The sequence below is a fragment of the Rana temporaria genome, chromosome 3 (assembly GCF_905171775.1).
Source record: "Rana temporaria chromosome 3, aRanTem1.1, whole genome shotgun sequence".
Lineage (NCBI taxonomy): Eukaryota > Metazoa > Chordata > Amphibia > Anura > Ranidae > Rana > Rana temporaria.
The window spans coordinates 426,006,327-426,025,931 of NC_053491.1; the positions used below are offsets into that span (position 1 = coordinate 426,006,327).

General features: G+C 45.8%; 1 protein-coding gene across 5 annotated transcripts in view; it reads right to left on the reverse strand.

Moving 5' to 3' along the window:
• The window catches only part of TACC1 (transforming acidic coiled-coil containing protein 1), a 161,939-nt gene that overhangs the window by 101,152 nt on the left and 41,182 nt on the right, over positions 1–19,605 (reverse strand). Inside the window, exon 1 of one of the 5 annotated variants that reach the window (XM_040346243.1) lies at positions 8,241–8,619. The exons of 1 other annotated variant lie outside the window; for it this stretch is intronic. In XM_040346243.1, coding sequence (XP_040202177.1) covers positions 8,241–8,365 — 125 coding nt within the window. In that variant the 5' untranslated portion in view covers positions 8,366–8,619. Of the gene's footprint in view, positions 1–8,240; positions 8,620–19,605 lie in introns of those variants that run through there. 3 more of the 5 variants (XM_040346244.1, XM_040346245.1, XM_040346246.1) reach the window with 3 other exon arrangements.

The following is a 19,605-nucleotide window of genomic DNA, read 5'->3' on the forward strand; positions in this document are numbered from 1 at the left end:
TTTTATTTTTTTAAGGCTCTTTAAGAGCTCGTTCACACATGCATTTTGCCCAAGTAGCAGGTCCACTTTAATGTTAGTCAAAGAACAGAACATATTCACCTTCATTTTCACTGCTTCTTTTTAGCCACCGGAGGAGAGGATAGGAAGCCTCAGGTAAGTGAAGATCAAAAATAAAATAAAAAAATGGCCTGCCAACACACCAAAATGAAAAATAAAAAAATACATGCAGAAATGTTTGCAAGCCAGTGGACCACAATGCACTATCTTGCATTATGGCACACTGCAATGCTGTCCAAAAGGTGATATAGCATGTACGTTGCATTGCAGTAACATGCACCATTTTGGCAAACTGTAAATGGGCCCTAGGGTGGTTAAGCTCTCCAGGATCAACTTAAATATCAATAATGGGTGGATGGATCTTTGAGACCCCAAAGCAGCCACTCATAACCTGGGTCCCTCCAGTGGTTGCTGGGAGTTCTCCAAGCTGTGGCAGATTGACCACCAAGCAAATTGTGCCTGAATAGTTCAATTCCACTAGCTTTTCAGCTATCTGTAAGGCCTTGTACACACGGTTGGACCAAACCGATGTGACTGGTCCGTCGGACCGTTTTCATCAGTTCACCTCTAAAGTGGCCGTACGGCCTGATATGCGTACACACCGTCAGTCCAAAATCCGATCGGGTCAGAATGCGGTGACGTCAAACACACAACGTGCTGAATAAAACGTTCAAGTTCAATGCTTCCAAGCATGCGTCGACTTGATTCTGAGCATGGGCGGGGTTTGAACCGATGCTTTTCTGTACTAACCATCGGTTTGGTCCGATCGAGCAGCAGTCCATCGGTTCGGTTTTGAAGCATGTTTTAAAATTTTGGACCGAAGAAAAACAGACCGATGGCCTATACACATGGTCGGTTTGGTCCGATGAAACCGAACTTCGGTTCATTCCGACCGTGTGTACGGGGCCTAAGAGTGACAATGTGACCAACAATGTAAGGGGAATTTTTCTCACCGACCACCAGTGTCAGGGAAGCAGTCTTCCCACTGACCACCAATGTAAGGGGCATTCTCTCCCGCTGACCACCAATGTAATTCCGCGTACACACACACACGATATTTTTCGGGTTGTAAAAAACTTTTTTTTTTTTAAATGTCATTTAAAAACTATCGTGTGTGGGCTTCAGAGCATTTTTCGGGTTCTGAAAAACGACAAAAAAAAAAAAATATTCGAACATGCTCTATTTTTTCACGACGTTTTAAACAATGTCGTTTTTCAGGTTGTAAAAGATGATTGTGTGTGCACTTTAACGACGTGAAAAACCTGCGCATCCTCAGAAGTTATGAGACGGGAGCGCTCGTTCTGGTAAAACTATCGCTCGTAATGGAGATAGCACATTCATCACGCTGCAACAGGCTGAAAAGCGTGAATCGTCTTTTACTAACATGAAATCAGCAAAAGCAGCCCCAAGGGTGGCGTCATCTGCATGGAACTTCCCCTTTTATAGTGCCATCATACGTCACCGCGCTATGCTAGAGCATTTTTTTTTCACGATCGTGTGTGGGCAACGTCGTTTTAATGATGAAGTTTGTTTTTTCAAGAGGCTGAAAAACGTTTTTACAAAACGAAAAATGATCGTGTGTACGCGGCATCAGGGCCATTCTTTCCCGCTGACCACCAATGTAAAGGGTATTCTACCCGCTGACCACACATAAAATACATTTTCGCAGCGGCCTGACAATTATTTCAAGTGTCTTTTGGAGGCTGCTCCAAAGGAATGATATTGGTAAAAACCTGATGACAGCAGCTGTAAGATTTAGTAGTGTTATCATCTAGCCGTTGGTGGTTAGTGACATTTCCTTCCTATGAAGATGAGGATGTTGTCTCTGGTAAACATCAAGTTCTGAACATGCTGAGTCTGTGTGGTGATGATTTGGGGAAAGTCATAAAAACAACATCTCTTATCAACCAAGAAGTTGTTCATAAATATAAGGCCACATGGTGATCGGAGGACAGGACAAGTGCGTCCGGGTAAACAGATTTCCCGTCTGTTCTCAGAAAATCGGAAATATTTTGCATGTTTATCCAACCTGTCACAACCTGCATTCACACACTGAAATCCTATCCTCAGCCTGTGCTACGAAGACAACACAAGGCTGACATGGGCACCATCCACACACAGCTGTCCCCTTCAGGGCGTGCAGGATTCAAGTCTCATTTACACCAAGTCCATAGGGCTGGATTGCTCAATACAGGCCTAATGCAATGACAACGTAAAAACACAATGGAGGCAATTCAGTAAGGCATTTACGACACATTTCTGGTACCTAGTAAGCATGTAGTCGGACTTCTTTTGTCAAATTCAAGAAAACCCTGCAACAGGTCCATTGTTAGTATGGACACGTGCTACAAATTCAAGTAGTTCTTATAAGCGACACGTTTACTGCATAGTGCTTTTGTTGCAACAAATCCATAAAAAAATTAACACCATATCAGGGAAAGTGGAGGTAAATAAGATCTCTTCCATGTTGGTGGAATATGTTGTGACACACGTGTAGTTGCTGTGTGGCATTTTTGTGTGGTAATTCTGCAACATTTTACTATAAGGCCCCTTTCACACTTGTGCGACTTGTCCTGTGACTTGAGACTGCAAAGCCGCACGACAAGTCGTACCCCATGATTTCCAATGAGTACTATTCATATCCTTGTGACTTCAAGTCGCAGCGACTTCAAAGTAGTCCCTGCACTACTTTGGTCCGACTTTAATGCGACTTGAGGTCCATAGACCTCAAGATTACAGAGGCATTGCTTTAAGCCGCAGCGAAATCGCACAACTTTCAGGTCGCAAAAGGGGGCCTTATGCCGCTTCGTACACACGATCATTTTTCGGCATGAAAAAAAACGTTGTTTTAAAAAAAATTTCATTTAAAATGATCGTGTGTGGGCTTCACATCATTTTTCGGCTTCTGAAAAACAACAAATTCTTTTTTTTTGAGCATGCTGCATTTTTTAACAACGTTTTAAACAATGTCGTTTTTCGGTTTGTAAAAAATGATCGCATGTGGGCTAAAACGACGTTAAAAACCTGCGCATGCTCAGAAGCAAGTTATGAGATGGAGCGCTCGTTCTAGTAAAACTACCATTCATAATGGAGTAAGCACATTCATCACGCTGTAACAGACAAAAAAGCTTGAATCAGTTCCGTCAGTGTTGACACATGAATCTGTTGCATGTTCTGCCATTTGTCGCACTACCACAAAACAGATCTCTAATGAGTTTCTATAGTGCTCTTTGGCCTTGTTTACACTTGCTGAGCATTTACAACCCCCAATCACTACTCCTAAGGCCCCATACACATGATAGAATTTATCCGCAGATACGGTTCAGCGGACCGTATCCGCGGATAAATCCTCTCTAAGATTTCAGAGGATTTCAATGCGATGGCGTGTACACACCATCGCATTGAAATCCGCGCTGAAATCCTCTGCCGATGACGTGTCGCGCCGTCGCCGCTATTATGACGCGGCGACGGGCGCGACACTGTCATATAAGGAATTCCACGCATGCGTCTATTCATTACGGCGCGTGCGGGGAATCCCTTTGGACGGATGGATCCGGTAAGTCTGTACAGACGAGCGGATCCATCCGTTGGAATGGATTCCAGCAGATAGATATTCTGTGCATGTCGACAAATATTTATCTGCTGGAAATCCATTCCAGGGGAGATTTATCTGCGGATAGATATCCGACGGAGTGTACACACCATAGGATCTATCCGCAGAAACCCATTTGATGGGATTTATCTGCGGATAGATTCTATGGTGTGTATGGGGCCTTAGGGTCAGTTCACCTTTACTAAAAAAAAAAAAAAATGCCTATGCAAGCAAGGGGTGTCTGTAGAGAAAACCTGTGCAGCTCTGACTAAAGTTGAATAATGCCCCTGCTTTAGGTGTAGGACATTTACATAACTCCTGAAGCCTGACTGGAATACTTCCAGGACATTGCCAAGTAAGGAGTAGTCATTGCTGTCCACCTCCATCATCACAGAACTGAGCTTTTTCAACTCTATTCAAACTCCCTCACATGCTCGCTCTCCCCAATTGAGTAGCTCTGAGCTCAGCATTTTAGAGCTCGCTCCTGTGATGGTGGAGGTAAGCAGTCACAACTAGGCCTCACTTAGCAATGTCCTGGGAGTATTCCAGTCAGACTTCATGAGGGATGTAAATGGCCCACATGTAAGTGACCCGGAGCATGCTGGGACTGTGACGTCATAAGAGGCCTATATAAATCAGTGCGAGCCACGCACCCGGCATTACAGCGGGAGGGGGCGTCGAGTCAACACCGGAAGAAAAGAAGAGGGAAGAAGGCAACGGAAGAAGACCGGGCTGGCCGCCACTAGTAAGAGAGCTACAAAGAAGATAGCGGCGGCGCAGCCCGGCAGAAGGCACCGGAGAGCGAGAGAAGAACCGGGATCGCAGAGAGCAGGAAAAGAGCGGAGAAGACGGAAGAAGACCCCCGGAGCTGACTAATAAAAATGTTTAAAAACCTGTGCAGTGTGTTTATTGTTTTTTACACTTTTCCTCCAGGTGAATGGGTAGGGGTACGATGTACCCCATACTCATTCACCTAGGGTGGGGGGCCGGTATCTGGGGGCCCCCCCTTGTTAAAGGGGGCTCCCAGATTCCGATAATCCCCCCGCCCGCAGACTCCGACAACCAACGGCCAGGGTTGTCGGGAAGAGGCCCTGTCCTCATCAATATGGGGGCAGGGTGCTTTGGGGTGGGGGGGCCCCCCTGCCCCAGAGCACCTACCTCCCTATGTTGAGGGCATGCGGCCTGGCAGGGTTAAGGAGGGGGGGCGCTCGCTCGTCCCCACCCCCTTTCCTGACCTGCGGGGCTGCTGCTCGGATACGGGTCTGGTATGAATTTTGGGGGCACCCCCACACCATTTTTCCAGCGTAGGGGGTTCCCCTTTAAATCTGCACCAGACCCATGGGCCTGGTATGCTCTTGGAGGGAAACCCATGCCGTTTTTTTTGTTGTTTGGCGTGGAGTTCCCCCTCAAGATCAGCAGAGTACAAGTTGCATGCAAAAGTCGGAGCGTGCAAGACTGCGTTCCGACTTCAATGATATTCAATGGAGTGAACTAGGTTCAAAGTCAGACCAAAGTAGTACAGGGAGCATTTGCAAAGTCGCTCCGACATGTGTCGGACCAGTTAAGATGCCTCCCATAGGGAAACATTGATTTTCACGCGACACAAGCTCCCAATGTCGGAGCGTTTGTCAGACTAGTGTGAACCCGGTCTTAATCCACTTTAGTCAGAGTTGCACAGTTTGTTTATATCCATCTATGGACTTCCCTTATCTGCATAGGCAGTTTTTGGTAAAGGTGAACTAACTCTTTAGGGCTACTTTCACACTGCAGAGCCCGGCCGTTAGCGCTAAAGCACCACTCATTTTTGTGGCACTTTTTGGCCGCTAGCAGGGTGCTTTTAACTCCCGCTAGAGGCCGAAGGGGTTAAAAAGCACCTGTGTTTCAGCGCTTCTGAAATCGCTTTTCAGGTGCTTTGGAAGCATTGCCCATTCATTTCAATAGGCAGTGCGTTTACAGCGCTCCCAAAAATTCTGCTTGCGGGTCTTTTACTAACGTCCCGCAAGCGCACTGCCCCAGTGTGAAAAGTCACACTGAAATGTGGAGGCGGTTTTTAGCCATTAGAGGCTATTTCCATCATTAAAACACCTGAAAACCGACTCAGTGTGAAACCGACCTAAGCTGCAAAGGCAGAAGACAAGGGTGTAAATATGCCACGACCATGATCATTCAGCAACAATTAGGTTTGCTGTTGCATTCAGTGGGCAGGACCACCTGCCGATCGCAACCCATTCAACTGAATAGTAGCTACCCCGCGATGCACAAAGTTGCTGTGTGGTGGGGCATGGTTTAGGGGGTTAAAGCAGAACTAAACCCATTGCTATAACAATTTCAACCCGGACCGGACATGCCAGGTATGCCCTCACAGTTGCTTGTGCTTGCAACAAAATTGTCAAGCCATCAAAAGGCTCATGACTGATCACATGTGCAGCACCCTGGCAGTTGCAGATCAAACAGAAGCTAAGATGGTAGCTTCCTTGGCGGAAAAGGATAGGGGGGTTTAATTCAGCTTTAAAACAGGCGATGAGGAGGCAACATAATGCCTCCTTGCTGTCTGTCAGATCGCTCTTCAGAGGGTAAACAAGCCCTTTATGAATTCCAGGGATTATTTTGCATGGGCCCAGTTCACACAAACACACACAGCTCCAATGTGCGCTGGATGAAAACGGAGCATACTTCATTTAAAACACAGCACAACGCGCTACAAAACATCCCAGCAGGCCGCAGCACACGTTAAGGAATATCAAAGTATTTTGGCTTCTGTTGTGGAAAATAAAGCAGCCTCTATAATGACTCTGAACAGCCACCATCAATCCAAGACAGACAATCAGCAAATGTTTGATTGGCCTGGATATGCAGCTTCGGAATCCAATGCTATATGATACGTGTCTGCCAACTGGACAAATCTACATTCAGGAACCAAAAGAATGTAAACTCCCTTAACTGCTTGCTTTGCAAAAATGATCCACTCAAGTCTGCAGGTCATGATTCAATCCCAACACTGATCAGTGAGGAAGAGCAGGCATGAGGATTAGTCTGGGGCTTGTGTATGGAAAGCGTGCCAATAAGAAAGCTTTGTGTTGCCTATAGCAACCGGCCTACAGCAGCCAGTTCTGCAGTGCAGAGTGGAAGCTGGAATAAGGTTTCTGATTGGTTGCTATGGGCGACATGTTAGCACACTTTTCACAGATAGAAGCCCATCGGTCATCAGCCTGGCAGTAAGGCCGACTGCGGTAGAGGGAAGCCTGCCTTGGCCGACATACCGACACTGGCAGAGTGAACATAAAGCCTACAAAACAACTTCAAATCACTATGGAAACTGACAGTCTCAAAAACCATAGGGAAAAAAAAAAACTTCACTTTTTTTCCTTCATTTAATAAAACCAATGTAGGTTTTTGAATAGCTGATTCCAGATAAAACCCTTACTGAGCAAAGGGCAAAGTGCAGCTGACCAGGAGATGCCGGAGCCCCAGCTACAAGGCAATAAAGCCGCTACCACTATGAACCACGACAGCATGCCAATGTTTTATCAATAAATCAATATTAAGAGCAGATGCCTTTGTAAATTACACATCACTGACCACTGAGGGAAACACACAGAACACATACACATAAGGCAAGCTTCTTGGATTTAATAGAACATACAACGACATTTGCTTTCTGAAGTCTGCTGGACTGAAAGTGACATTTGTTTTCCAGTTAATCCCAGATTGAATGCAGGAAGCAGATGGTATTGTGTTGGCGCCTACATACATAAAAAAATAGATGTATATGTATTGTGATGATCACCTATTATTTATGTGCAGAAAAACACCTGTGTGCTGGCACCCTAAAAAATAAATATATATATATATATATATATATATATATATATACACACACACACACACACACACACACACATCATAATCCCTATACATCCCTTTTTCTTTGGACACAGCACATGTGGCTGTTTCCTACACATAATCCATTTTTATAATTGAGATATATATATATATATATATATATATATATATATAGATTGATTGATTGATTGATTGAGATTAATATATATAACACATGTAGAGGTTTCCCCCACATAATCCTATGCATTATTTTATTGTATGAGGGTGCCAAAAAAATTAAAAATAATAAAAATGTTTAGATGCCCATTTTTAGTAGTTGTCACTATTATTTTTGACACATCTATAGCTATTGGCATTCTCGTTGAATAAAGATGTATAGGACTAGGATTATAAATATTCTCTATTTGCGACACTGTATCATTCTGTGATCTGACAGCACTGCAGATGAGCTGGTGTCCCTGATCATCATCACTGTATAATGCAATGTACACATACATATATTTCCTTAGTGGGTGCATGCTGAGTGCTGATAGTGCCCCATCCTCAGTGGGTGCATGCTGGATGCCCCATTCTCAGTGGGTGCATGCTGGGTGCCCCAGCCTCAGTGGGTGCCTCAGTGGGTGCATGCTGGGTGCCCCATTCTCAGTGGGTGCATGCTGGGTGCCCCAGCCTCAGTGGGTGCCACATCCTTAGTGGGTGCATGCTGGGTGCCTCAGTGGGTTCCGACAGTGTCCTCTCCTCTACTCACCCAGATTCATGGCAGTGGTCATCCTCGTCCTCGGTGCCCTCTTCTCCTCCTGCCCCCCTCACTGCTGACCAGGTCCATTTCGCCCACTGGACGGGTGACAGCATCTGCCAGGGACTGAATGCCATGGTGCTGCAGTCTGATGGGTGCTGGTTGGTGTTCAGAAGTCCTGTGTGGGGTTCTGGTTGGTGCTCAGCTGTGGGGATCACACATGACAGCCCTGGGATCCGATCTTCTTCCCGTGTATAGGATCCAGCAGAGGAGGAGGAGAAGGATGGATGGTGTATAGATGCCTCTGCCTCCACTGGCTGTAGCTGGGAATCAGCTGTCTGTCCTGTCTGTGATCTCCTCCCCCTGCAGACTGTACTACTAGAGCAGGGGGGAGCCCAGACACACTCATCTGCTGCAGGTTCCATCCCCATCAGCCTGCCCCATACACCAACACTCCTATATATTACAATAGAAGATCCTCATTCATCACTGTCTTCATCCAGCACCATGCAACAGATTGCATTCCTGCACTGACATCACCCATGCCTTCCTATGACAGCAGAGTGCTGCATCTCCCATCATCACTGACAGCAAACACTTTAAATTCTTATAAAAGTTTCATTTTATTAAAGACAAAAACATAAAAGCCCCCCTTCTATGGTTTGTACTAATAGAGCTCATGGAGGGGAATCTGCCTCCCACTCTGAAGACTTTGTGAATTTGCAGCACCAAGGCTTCCCCCTTCCCCCCTCTCTTCTGGTGGAATGGTTCAGTCCCAAACTAAAGGGGAATTAGCAGAAGAGAAAGAAGAAGTTGATAAAGAAGTGTGAGAAGTCAGAGCAGACAGCTGTGCAGGCCTGATCTGTGCACCCCCTGCACCCCCTGCCACCTTCCCATTGTACTCAGATTATTGTGCTCCCTGCCCAGCCAGCACAGGCCTGGCTCCTTTGTTTCTGGATCACAATGGAAGGGACTAGCTAGGCGGGAAAGCTGGATGTCTGCGGGTCACAATCAGCCTCTTCCAGCCCAAATACACAGCAGATTTTCCTTTTACTGACAAAATTTGTGCTGTAATGGCCCGTACACACGACCCGAAAATCGAATGAAAAATACCGCTTTCGACGCGATCTTATAATAATCGGATCGTTAGTACAGCGTTTTCTAGAGTCAATCACAACAGTTCATGCGATCGGACAAACACTGAAATTCTTCTCGTACAATACCAGATCGTATGATTTTCATTTAATCAGTACAGTTGTCACTCGAAAATACAACAGAAATACACTACAACACATGACATCACTTCCGATTTTCTATTCTGTCGTACGAGAATTTTCGGTACTTTAGAAAACTCTTCGGGTTCGATATACGACTAGCATGCCAAAAAAAAAATGATTATTTCGGATCGTGTGTACGGGAGGCCATAAAGCCTTGTACAGGCCATGAGAAAATCGGACAATCGTCTGTGCGATCTTTCATGAAAGTGCGCGTCCATAATGTTTAGGAATGGTATTGACTTGTACGTGAAATCTCATCCGACAAGGGAAAACTTAGCTACATACCAGCGTGATAGAAGAGGAAGTGTAGGATTGTTCTTTGCTTCTGATCATGCCGTTTTATTCTATTATTTCCGTACAATTACTGTTGTTTCAATTAGTATTTCTTGCTAAAAAATTACTTAGAACCCCCAAACATTTTTTATATATAGATATATACGGTATAGATAGATATATACCTTATATACTCGAGTATAAGCCAAGTTTTTCATCCCTTTCTTTAGGCCCCTTTCACACTGGGGCGGGAGCCGCTGTGGCGGTATAGCGCCGCTAAAAATAGCGGCGCTATACCGTCGGATTTGCCGCGGGATTCAACCGCTAGCGGGGCGGTATTAACCCCCACTAGCGGCCGATAAAGGGTTAATACGGCCCGCAATGCGCCTCTGCAGAAACGCATTGCGGGCGGTATTGCCGCGGTTTCCCATTGTTTTAAATGGGAAGGAGCGGTATACATGCCGCTCCTCTCACCGCTCCAAAGATGCTGCTGACAGGAGATTTTTTTCTCTCCTGCCAGCGCATCGCCTCAGTGTGAAAGCCCTCCGGCTTTCACATTGAGGTTGCTGGGCAGGAGTTTTTCAGGCGGTATAGCAGCGCAATTTTTAGCGCTGTACCGCCTGAAAAACTCCTCAGTGTGAAAGGGGCCTTAGGGCTGAAAATACACCCCTCCACTTATACTCGAGTCAGTGTACCTGAAGGGCTGTGAGCAGTGGCGGTTCGTCCATAGAGGGCGCTGGAGCGCCGCCCCCTCTGGCTCTCACCGCCACTGAGTCTAATAACATAGATTCATGCATTGCACGAATCTATGTTATTATCGCCGCTGTCGCTGTTCTATTCAGATGGTCGGCGCTCATGTCCGGCCATCTGAATAACCGCAGCTGGTTGGCTGTACGGAAGTGCCTATCAGAGCCAACGGCTCTGATAGGCTTTTTCGAGTACAGCCCTCGGGTTCCGGAAGCTTATACAAGGAACGCACTAGGGATGCGCTCCTTGTAAAAGACTGACAGGCGTCTCAGCCAATCAGGTTGGCCTATTCTGGCTAGTTTAACCTGATTGGCTGAGACAGCCACTGGCTGCGAGCGTCCATTGTTTAAAAGTTGCAGCTTCCCCCTGCTCCTTTCCGTGATAGGCGTTTCCCAGCAGACACTGTGTTCTGTGTTCTGCCTATCACGGACATTCTCTTGTCTGAGAATGAAAAGACGTCCGTGACTGGCAGAACACTAAACACAGTGTCTGTTGGGAAACTGAGTCCAAGGATGAGAAGACGTCTGTGATAGGCACGGGACCAGGAGGAGACCGCGACTTTTAAACAATGAATAAACGGTTGGGCACAGTGATGTGGCAATGGGCACAGTGAGGTTTCAATGGGCACAGTGAGGTTGGGCACAGTGAGGCGTGCAAATGGGCACAGTGAGTCGTGGAAATGGGCACAGTGAGGCGCGCAAATGGGCATTGTTGACCATCTTTTCTGCTTACAGTAGCTGCTTCATTCTCACCCTAGGCTTATACTCGAGTCGATACGTTTTCCCAGTTTTTTTGGGGTAAAATTAGGTACCTCGGCTTATACTCAGGTCGGTTTATACTTGAGTATATACGGTATATATATTTATAGCAGAGCCAGAGACCCTAGAGAATAAAATGCCAAACATTGCAATATTTTATGTTGCACAGTATTTGCGCAGCGGTCTTTTAAATGCAATTTTTTGGGAAAAATACCCTTTAATGAAAAAAAAAAACACAATAGTTAACCCAATATTTGTATAATGTAAAACACAATTTTACGTTGAGTAAATAGATACCTAACATGTCATGCTTTAAAATTGCACACGCTCGTGGAATGGCAAACTAGGGTATTTAAACATCTCCATATGAGATGCTTAAGATTTTTTACAGGTTACCGGTTTAGAGTCACAGAGCAGGTTTTGTGCTAGAATCATTGCTCCTACATAGTTACATAGTTACATAGTTACAAGTCCATCCAGTTCAACGAAAAAAATAAAAATAAAAAAATAAAAAATATCTTGCTCTAAGGCCCCGTACACACGATAGAATCTATCAGCAGATAAATCCCAGCAAATGGGTTTCTGCGGATAGATCCTATGGTGTGTACACGCCAGCGGATCTGTTTCCGCGGAGAAATCTCCTCTGGGATGGATTCCAGCAGATCGAATATTTGTTGTGCTGCACAACATATCCATCTGCTGGAATCCATTCCAACGGATGGATCCGCTCGTCTGTACAGACTTACCGGATCCATTCGTCCAAAGGGATTCCCCGCACGCGTCGTAATGATTTGACGCATGCGTGGAATTCCTTATATGACAGCGTCGCGCCCGTCGCCGCGTCATAATCGCGGCGACGGCGCGACACGTCATCGGCAGAGGATTTCCGCGCGGATTTCAATGGGATGGTGTGTACACTCCATCCCATCGAAATCAGCGGATATCTTTGAGAGGATTTATCCGTGGAAACGGTCCGCTGGACCGTATCTGCGGATAAATCCTCTCGTGTGTATGGGGCCTTAGGCCCCGTACACACGACCGAACATGTCTGCTGAAACTGGTCCACGTGTGTACGGCCGAGCGGACAGGTTTCCAGCGTACATTTGTCCGCCAGACCGTTTTCGAGCGGACAAATGTTTCTAAACATGTTTAGAAACATGCCCGCTGGAATCCTGTCCATCGGACATGTTCGGTCGTCTGTACAGACTTACCGTACATGTCCGAGCGGCCGCCATCCCTTGCATGCGTCGAATGACTTCGACGCATGCGTGGAAGCATTGAACTTCCAGGGCCGTGCACGTCGCCGCGTCATCGTCGCGGCGACGGCGCGTCATCGTCACCGCGTATCGTGTACGCGCGGATTTCTGGATGATGGTGTGTACAGCCATCATACAGAAATCTCCGGGCGGGCATGTCCGCTGAAAACGGACATGTTTGCCCGTGTGTACGAGGCCTAATGATCACGGCAATACCACACATGTGTGGTATGAGCACGTTCGTATATGTTAGTTTCTGCTCAAGACAAGACATCCTGTAGAGCGGAGAGCTGCTGATTGACAGTCAGCAGCTTTCTGCTTGGGGAGCCGTGAGAACCGAGCCCTCTGTTCTTAGTGCAGAGGTGGCAGTCAAAATATACTGCTATTGCGAATTGGATGCAGATAAACCACATCCAATTCGCAATAGCAGGATATTTTGACCAGCTTATTATGGAGCCGGTTCTCATATCTCCACATTTGGTCCAGTGCGTCTTTTGGTCTGTTTCAGGTCAAAATTCAGCCCAAAATTCGGTCTGAAATCGGAACTGAAACGGTGAATCGAGCATTAATGATCATTTTTAAAATTATGTTTCATTTTTCCCCAATTGATGGTAAGTTTCGTACTTAAGTGCTCAGACAGGTTGCCCCCACATAGATGTAAACTCACCCCTTAAATGGACCATCTATCACTAGTATGGTCAAACGCACTTGTGGGGCAACCCTTGTGGATCTCCTCTAGACTGGCGTTTCCTGGTATAAATGTAGATACATATGACAAGAAAAACTTAAAGTGGAGGTTCACCCGAAAAGTTAATTTTTAACATTAGATTGATGCTCATTTTGTCAAGGGGAATCGGATAGTTTTTTTTAAATCGAAGCAGTACTTACCGTTTTAGAGAGCGATCTTCTCTGCCGATTCCGGGTATGGGCTGCGGGACTGGGCGTTCCTATTTGATTGACAGGCTTCCGACAGGCTTCCGACAGTCGCATACATTGCCTCACGATTTTCCGAAAGTAACCCAACGTCGGTACGCAGGCGCCGTATAGAGCCGCACCAACGTTCGGCTTCTTTCGGCTACTCGTGACGCGATGTATGCGACCGTCGGAAGCCTGTCGGAAGCCTGTCAATCAAATAGGAACGCCCAGTCCTGAAGACCATACCCGGAAGCGGCGGAGAAGATCGCTCTCTAAAACGGTAAGTACTGCTTCGATTTTAAAAAAAACTACCCGATTCCCCTTCACAAAATGAGCATCAATCTAATGTTAAAAAAAAAACATTTCGGGTGAACTCCCGCTTTAATTGCGTAATACAGTTTAAAAATGTATTCCAAGTATACAATCATAGTAATCAACTCACATGTGAGGGTGCCTGTATCCTGGCACCCGGATAGCACTTATGTTAGCCGGGAAATCTGCCCATAAAAAATGGTGGACCGCTGCCGTGGTTTTGGTTGATTTTTTCTGGGATGGGTGTTTGGGCGCAAGTGTGTCCTGGTGTTTCCCGGATAATATACCTGCTATTCGTTTCTTGTGCAATATATCCACCCAGACCAGACAGGGTTTGTCCCTGGTCATACAATCTGACTGAGATTGTTGCTGTCCTTGGATACACAAGGCTTTTGAGTCCTTGTCTTGGGACTACCTCTTTTAAAGCGGAGGTCCGGCGGTAAAAAAAAAAAATTAAAAATCAGCAGCTACAAACACTGTAGCTGCTGACTTTTAATAAGTACACTTACCTGTCCAGGTTGCTGGCGATGTCTGACCGCGTCCTAGGCCGCCATCCTCACCTGCGGCTTCACTGCCCGTTTTCTGCTGTGGCTTTTTGTGAATGGGCACACCGTCCTGTGTGTCCTAGAAGACAGCGCGTCTCTATTTCCCAGGAGGCATCGTGAGGAGGAGAACACAGTACCTCACCGCGGATGAGGAAGAGGCAGATTAGGACAATCTGCCTAGTAACAGCTTTTTCTGGTAAGTATAAAACATATTATTATTTTTTGAGCCTTTTTGGCTATCTTTAAGTCTTAAGCCAATTTGGCTTTGAGTCGCGATTTATGTCTATACTCTGGGTTCATTATAGTTCCCTTACGGTGTCCTTAATGATAAAAGGATACTTCTCGAGTCCCATTTCTATGCAAAGAGGCACTCGTCAGGGCTTCCCTGTTACTTTTTTGGTTTTGGCCCTGGAGCTGCTGGCAAAAATTTGCAGCTCTATAAATATTTGAGGTATTGAATGTGGCAAAAGGGAACATAAATGTGTCCTCTTTGCAGATGACATCTTGATGATGGTCTTGTCTTCTATTAATACCCTCCCCAACTTATATACAATATATAAACCGTTTACAATAATCTCGGGTCTTAGAATAAACCATGACAAGTCACAGGCCATGAACATTTCTCTAATGGAAAGCACGCTCACAACTCTTAAACACTCTTACAATTTTATATGACGCTCAGAGGCTCTCCCATATTTAGGCATTAATCTTACTCCATCTTTGCGCACTTTACACTCTCAAAAATATCCTGCACTATTCAAACGTTTAACAGCATACATAGCTAGATGGCTGCTCCATCCTCCGTCGTGGTTTGGCAGGCTACACTCTGTGGAAATGAATGTTCATCCAAAAGTACAGTAAAACCTTGGTTTGAGAGCGTTTTGAAAGACAAGCAAAATGTTTTAATACATTTTGCCTTGATATACAAGCACTGGGGTAGATTCAGGTAGGGGCGCGCACTACTACGGAGGCGCAGCATCCCGTTTTTACGCTACCCCTTCGTAAATTACTTGCGCTACGCTTCATTCACGAAGCATTTGCACTGTAATTTGCGGGGGCGTTTCGTAAAAGTGGCCGGCGTAAGTGCGCGTAATTTAAATGATCCCATAGGGGGCGTGGATCATTTAAATTAGGCGCGTTCCCGCGCCGAACGTACTACGCATGCTCCGTCTGGAAAATTTCCCGACGTGCATTGCGGTAAATTGCTCCAACGTGAACGTAAATGGCGTCCAGCACCATTCACGATTCACTTACGCAAACAACGTAATTTTCAAAAATCGCGACGGGGGAACGACGGGTATACTTAGCATTGGCTGCGCCTCCTAATAGCAGGAGCAGCCTTACGCAGAAAGCGACGAACGCAAACGACGTAAAACTCGAACGCCGGGCGTGCGTACATTTGTAAATCTGCGTGAGTATGCAATTTGCATACTCTACGCTGACCACTACGGGAACGCCACCTAGCGGCCAGCGTAAGAATGCAGCCTAAGATACGACGGCATAAGAGCCTTATGCCAGTCATATTTTAGGCTACAGTCGGCGTATCGAGCTTTCTGAATACAGAAAGTCGATACACCGGCGCTACTTAGCAATTACGATGCGTATCTATGGATACGCAGGCGTAATTGCTTCCTGAATCTACCCCAATGTCTTCATATAAGTAGTAGCGTCATGTCACAACTGAGTATAAAAAAAAGAGAAATGGGGAATTCACCCGGCCCTCACACCCAGAATGTTTAATTGGTGGATCAATAAAGGTTTTCTGCATATAGCTGACTTATGTGATTATAGGGGAATATTGACAAGAAAGGCTTTAATAGAGAAACATCACATGCCCGTTTCAGAGTACTTCCATTACACGCAGATAACACATTTTTTAAGTACTCTATCACGGAATTCTGATATAGCTACTATGTCCTCTTTGGAATATTTGTGTCACAATTTGATAAAATCAGAGGACACATCTGTGAAATTTATATATAGGCCTTGAGGTCACTCATAAATACCTCTATTATCGAATCAAATTAGAAAGTGCTTCTGTGATGGTACATGGTTCCAGCTAGGCTGGCAACCTATATACCAGGAGCGTCGATGTACCACATATGGTGGCAATGTCTGAAGGTAAGGCGTTACTGGATTAGGGTGCTGAATTTAATTATCGCAGCATTGATGCATTGCGATTCAGCAGTCCACGATGCAGAATCGATGCTGAGGCTGGCTTAATCGATTGTTGGGTGATTATGTCATCCGCGCACTGCGCTGTGCCCTGCCTCCCTATGAACGGAGCCGTGCCTCTCTGAACAGAGCTGAAAGAACCCGCAGGCATTAGCCGCGCCCTCTTTTCCTGCCTCGCGCTGATGTTATCCCCAGCCGCCCGGCGTCACTGTGTGTGTATAGGAGGCGGGACTCTGTTACAGCGGCCGCTGAAGTAGGAGGAGGGAAAGGAGGACGGGCACGCCAGGGTATTCAAATCAAAGCTCTGTGACACAGCGGGAGATGCACTGGTGAGTCTGTATTGATGGGACACAGTAACTCTGATTGATGATGGGCACAGTGACTCTGCATTGATGGGCACGGTGAGGCTGCATGATGGACACAGTGAGTCTGCATTGATGAACACAGTGAGGCTGAATGATGGGCACAGTGAGGATGATTGATGGGCACAGTGAGGCTGATTGATGATGGGCACAGTGACTCTGCATTGGTGGGCACAGTGAGGCTGATTGATGGGCACAGATAAGCTGATTGATGGGCACATTGACTCTTTATTAATGGGCACAATGAAGCTGACTGATGGGCACAGTGAGGCTGATTGATGGGCACAGTGAAGCTGCAATGATGATGGGCACAGTGAGGCTGCATTGATGATTGGCACAGTGAATCTGCATTCCTTGGCACAGTAAGGCTGTATTGATGGGCACAGTAATGCTGCATTTATGGCCACAATGAGGCTGCATTGATGGACACAGTGAGTCTGCAATGATGTGCATGGTGAGGCTGATTGATGGGCACAGTGAGGCTGCATTTGATGGACATTGGTGAGGCTGCACTTGATGGGCGCTGGGGAGGCTGTATTTGATTGGCACAGTGAGGCTGCATTTATTGACAGGCACAGTGTCAGGTCACCTGAGGCCAGGGGACAGATGCACTCCGTTTGAGTCAGGAGTGCACTGCTAAGGTAGTGGACCCTATGGCTAACTGCTGCGGATGGAGCTCTGGGTGGCGCCACTGTCCCTGGCCCTTTTCAAAAACGCATCGGCTGAAAAACGCATGGACCATGTTAAATGTACTGTAGTAGTGAGTTTCTGCAAAAAGCATTAAAAATGCATTGGTGTGAACCAAGCCTCAAACACGATGACTGAAATTCCAGCCATTACCACGCAATGGAAAAGATCTGAATAACATCAAACAATTGGCAAGCAATGAAAGCATAACTGTAAAGATTTGTCAGCATGCTGAACATTGATATGTATTCCAGGGATCAGGATAAATATTCTGGATTTGAAATGTCATGAGCTCTGGTCCAGTGACAAGAAATAAATGATCCCCTATATCACAAGATGGTGATGTAAATAGGCGTTTCTTTTTCATCTTTATTTGCTGTAACTTTTCAGGGTGCTGATTATTTTTTTTACAGGAATTCTTCAGCAAATAGTACTCGAATGAATTAAAAAATGACTCATGGTGTGAAAAACCGGATTTTCTAGCTTCACACGTCTTCTGTTTTGCCGTTTTTGAGTCAGTGATGTCTTTATTCCCTTAAAGCCCAAATGACATGGTTGGTATTCAGTCATACAAACCATGAAAATCATCATTTACTGGTCACAGCTTCCCGTCATCTGTTATTCCAAACTGCTTTCCATGGAGTTCTATAGTGATCCCTAGACAGTCTCATTTATCTTCATACCATTGGCCACTCAAGGCCATAGTTGTACTCACAGTAGAAGTAAATATGGACCAGAATGGGGTAAAGCTGTCCATACACTAGAAGATGTTCCTCAACATTTATGGTTTTATGAACATTCTTTTTTTTTCTTTGAGCCGATAACCCCATCCACACATTCGAGGTAAGTGGGGGAATCATTCCCACTGTGGTATTGTATACTGTCAGCAGGGACTGCTGTCAAAATACAATGATCAGTGTTGTCAGCTATAGCTGGCAGAACTTATCGTTCAAGAAAAACCCAACAGACTGGGGTATTGATTGATTTGTGTACAACCAGGGTTCCCATACATGGATCGAAATTTGGATGGCTCTTGCTGAACTGCCCAAATTTCAATCCATGTATTGTAAGCCGGTGATCTGCCAATATGGTTCCGGCTATCGTTAAAGTTCCTGCGCAGGCGCAATGTGATCTGCCGATATGGTTCCGGCTAACGAGAAAGTTCCTTTAAGGACTGCACAGGCGCAAACTTGCCGACGGAAATCTCCGAACCTCGGCCGGCATCCAGGGCGACGTGGATTTCGAGGAAAGTGGCCAGTCGGCCTCACGTCCTCGATTTGCTTGGGCGGCTCGCTCCGCTCGCTCGGCCTCCTGGCTCTTTTTTTAACATCCTCCAATCCACAGGGATGTTAAAGAATGAGCCTGGATGCCGGGCGAGGTTCGGAGATTTCCGTCGGCAAGTTTGCGCCTGCGCAGTCCTTGAAGGAACTTTCCCGTTAGGGGAACCTTAAGGACAAGTCACCGGCTTAACAGTGAATTTGTTTTTCATTTGGAAAGTTACATTCATTCCAACATCAAATGTTAAAAGCAAACACAATTTTGAAGAACTTTCGTATATTATTTATTGTTTGTTTTTAATTTATTTTTATTGTTCTTTTTCTCAGATACAAAAACTTTACATTTACACAAGATTCATTTAGAGCCCATTCACACAGGGGCGACTCGTCAGGGGCGACAGCCGCCTGACAAGTCGCGTCCTGTTTTACTCAATAGAACCATTCTAATAGGAGCGACGCAAGTCGCTCCGACATTGAAAAAGGTTCTTGTAGGACTTTGGGGGCGATTCGGGGCCACTTGCATTGACTTCTATACAGAAGTCATTTTGCAAGTCGCCTCTGAAGTCGTCTTCAGGTCGCCTTGCCGAGTCGCCCCCGCCCCTGTGTGAATGGGCTCTTACAGTATACATTATTCCCATGAATTGTCAATAAACCGAATCTTGATAAGTATCAGTTACTTAATCATTAAAACAATCAACATATATCTACATATACTCCTATTATCTACATATCCATTCATCCTCACTACCATTCACACACAAAAAATAAAAAAAAAACACCCTCCCCGCCTTCC